We start from the raw sequence: 2294 nt of genomic DNA on the forward strand, positions 1-2294 counted from the left end.
GAAGAAACGGGAAGGGTAACGGGTGTTGGTGACACGTGGCGAGCTCTGGTTCGTCTGTTTCTATTAGCCGTTGCATATAAAAAAAAATTCAGTAATTTTTTTTTCTATATATATATATATGTACATTTACATGAATTTTTAACACACAAACTTTATCAATCATACTTCCATTCTTTTATTTTAATCAAATAACATACAAACAACAATTTTAGTTTTTTTTTCAAAATGGAAGATACTTACAAGATGCTCGAGTTTCTTGATGATGATTCCGATGATGAAAAAATTGTTAGTTTTTTTAATAGTTTAACGGAAGAAGAAGTCGATGGAGAAGCAAGCAGTTCGTGATTCCCTCGAAGCCGGGTTTATATTGCTAGGGATCGTGAAGATGCTGCTATAAGGTTATATAATGATTATTTTTCGGAGACACCAATGTATTTCGAAAATAAATTTAAGAGACGTTATCGAATGAGTCGTCAATTATTTCTCCGAATTGTGGAAGGTATATCTAATTTTAATAGTACCAATATTCCTGAATATTTTTTGTTTTTTCGGGAACGTCCCGATGCAACAGGTCATCAAAGTTTGACGATTCTTCAAAAGTGTACAACTGCCATACGTCAAATGGCGTATGGAACTACACCCGATTTGTTTAACGAATATATAAAAATAGGTGAGAAAACGGCCGCTTTATGTTTAGATTATTTCTGCAAATGCGTATTTCATTTGTTTGCTAGAGAATATTTGCGAAAACCCACTGCCCAAGATATCGCTAGACTTTATAATTTTCACGAACAAAAACATGGTTTACCGGGTATGCTTGGTAGTATAGATTGTATGCATTGGGAGTGAAAGAATTGTCCTGTTGGTTGGCAAGGGCAATACACAAGAGGTGATCAAAAAGGGCCTTCTGTAATGCTTGAAGCAGTCGCCTCACAAGATTTGTGGATATGGCATGCATTCTTTAGTATGGCAGGTTCAAACAATGATATTACCGTTCTAAATGCATCACCAATTTTCAACTCTATAAAAGATGGAACGGCTCCACCTTCACCATTTGATGTCAACGGGCGTCACTATGAAAACGGGTATTACCTAGGCGATGGTATATACCCAGATTGGGCCATGTTGGTAAAAGCGCCTCATAATTCAATTAACGAACCACGTAAAAAATTTAAACGTTTTCAAGAAAGTGCAAGGAAAGATATTGAGCGTGCATTTGGAGTATTACAGGGTAGATTTGCAATGTTAAAGACTCCGGCGAGATCTAAAGACTTCAACAAAATTAGAAGACATATGTATGCTTGTATTGTATTACATAACATGATTCAGGAAAATAACGGTTTTGCTATTGAAAGGAGAGAAGAAAGAATGATAGAAAGGAACCCACCACGAAGGTTGGAACGGGATTTGAGGGATCGAGATGCAAGGGTTAAGGAAATAAGAGACAAGCAAGTTCACCAACAATTAAAGGCAGATTTAACCGAACACGTTTGGAACTTATCACCTTATTTTCGGTCTGCTAATAATAATGAATAATTTGTTATGTATATTATAGTTTGGTTAATGAATTTTTAAAATTATGTAGTTTCAATTAATGTAATTCATGTTTAGTTGTAATGATGGATTGGTAATCATAAAATATAGCAGTTTATTATAATAATTCGTAAAACGATTACATTATTTCTTATAAATAGAAAATAAACTTAGTTCCTAAAAACGATTACATTATTCCTAACGGTTATTTTCAACAAACACAATCATCAATCTTCGAATTCACGTGGATCGTGTTGCTGAAACCCTGGAGTGTAACGACCTGTCAAAATCGCTATTGATGCGGCACGTTAATCATTGATTCCACAGTGAGGTTTTGACCTCTATATGATACGTTTTGATAAAATATTGCATTCATTAAAATAAGTGACTTTCTAAACATAGAAAGTTATAAATATGTGGGCGAGTGCTTAGGCATAAGTAAAACCCCGAAATACATAAGTCTTTAATTTACAGGTTGACATCACAGTCCAATTATTTATTACACAACGCAGTTTTATTTTGAATACAATAAACTTTGTACAAAGCATGAGAGACTCCATGCAGGCAACAAGCACATCACAGCGGAAGTAGTCTAAGGACCTGAGAATAAAACATGCTAAAAAGGTCAACACGAATGTTGGTGAGTTATAGGTTTACTTGCTCGAGTCATAAATATATATAAAGATAGACCACAAGATTTCATCAAAAGTTTATCAATAGATTCTACGTAACAGAGCACCCTGGTAACTAAACTTAATGCT

At 34.5% G+C, this 2294-nt stretch overlaps 1 protein-coding gene across 1 annotated transcript; it reads left to right on the plus strand.

Moving 5' to 3' along the window:
- The first annotated feature begins 225 nt into the window (after window positions 1–225).
- Window positions 226–1536, plus strand: LOC139890326 (protein ALP1-like). Its single transcript, XM_071873215.1, has 2 exons — window positions 226–337; window positions 875–1536. Exons 1-2 carry the CDS (start codon window positions 226–228, stop codon window positions 1534–1536), a joined length of 774 nt encoding a protein of 257 aa, XP_071729316.1.
- The last annotated feature ends 758 nt before the right edge of the window (window positions 1537–2294 follow it).

The sequence above is a fragment of the Rutidosis leptorrhynchoides genome, chromosome 2, assembly GCF_046630445.1.
Source record: "Rutidosis leptorrhynchoides isolate AG116_Rl617_1_P2 chromosome 2, CSIRO_AGI_Rlap_v1, whole genome shotgun sequence".
Lineage (NCBI taxonomy): Eukaryota > Viridiplantae > Streptophyta > Magnoliopsida > Asterales > Asteraceae > Rutidosis > Rutidosis leptorrhynchoides.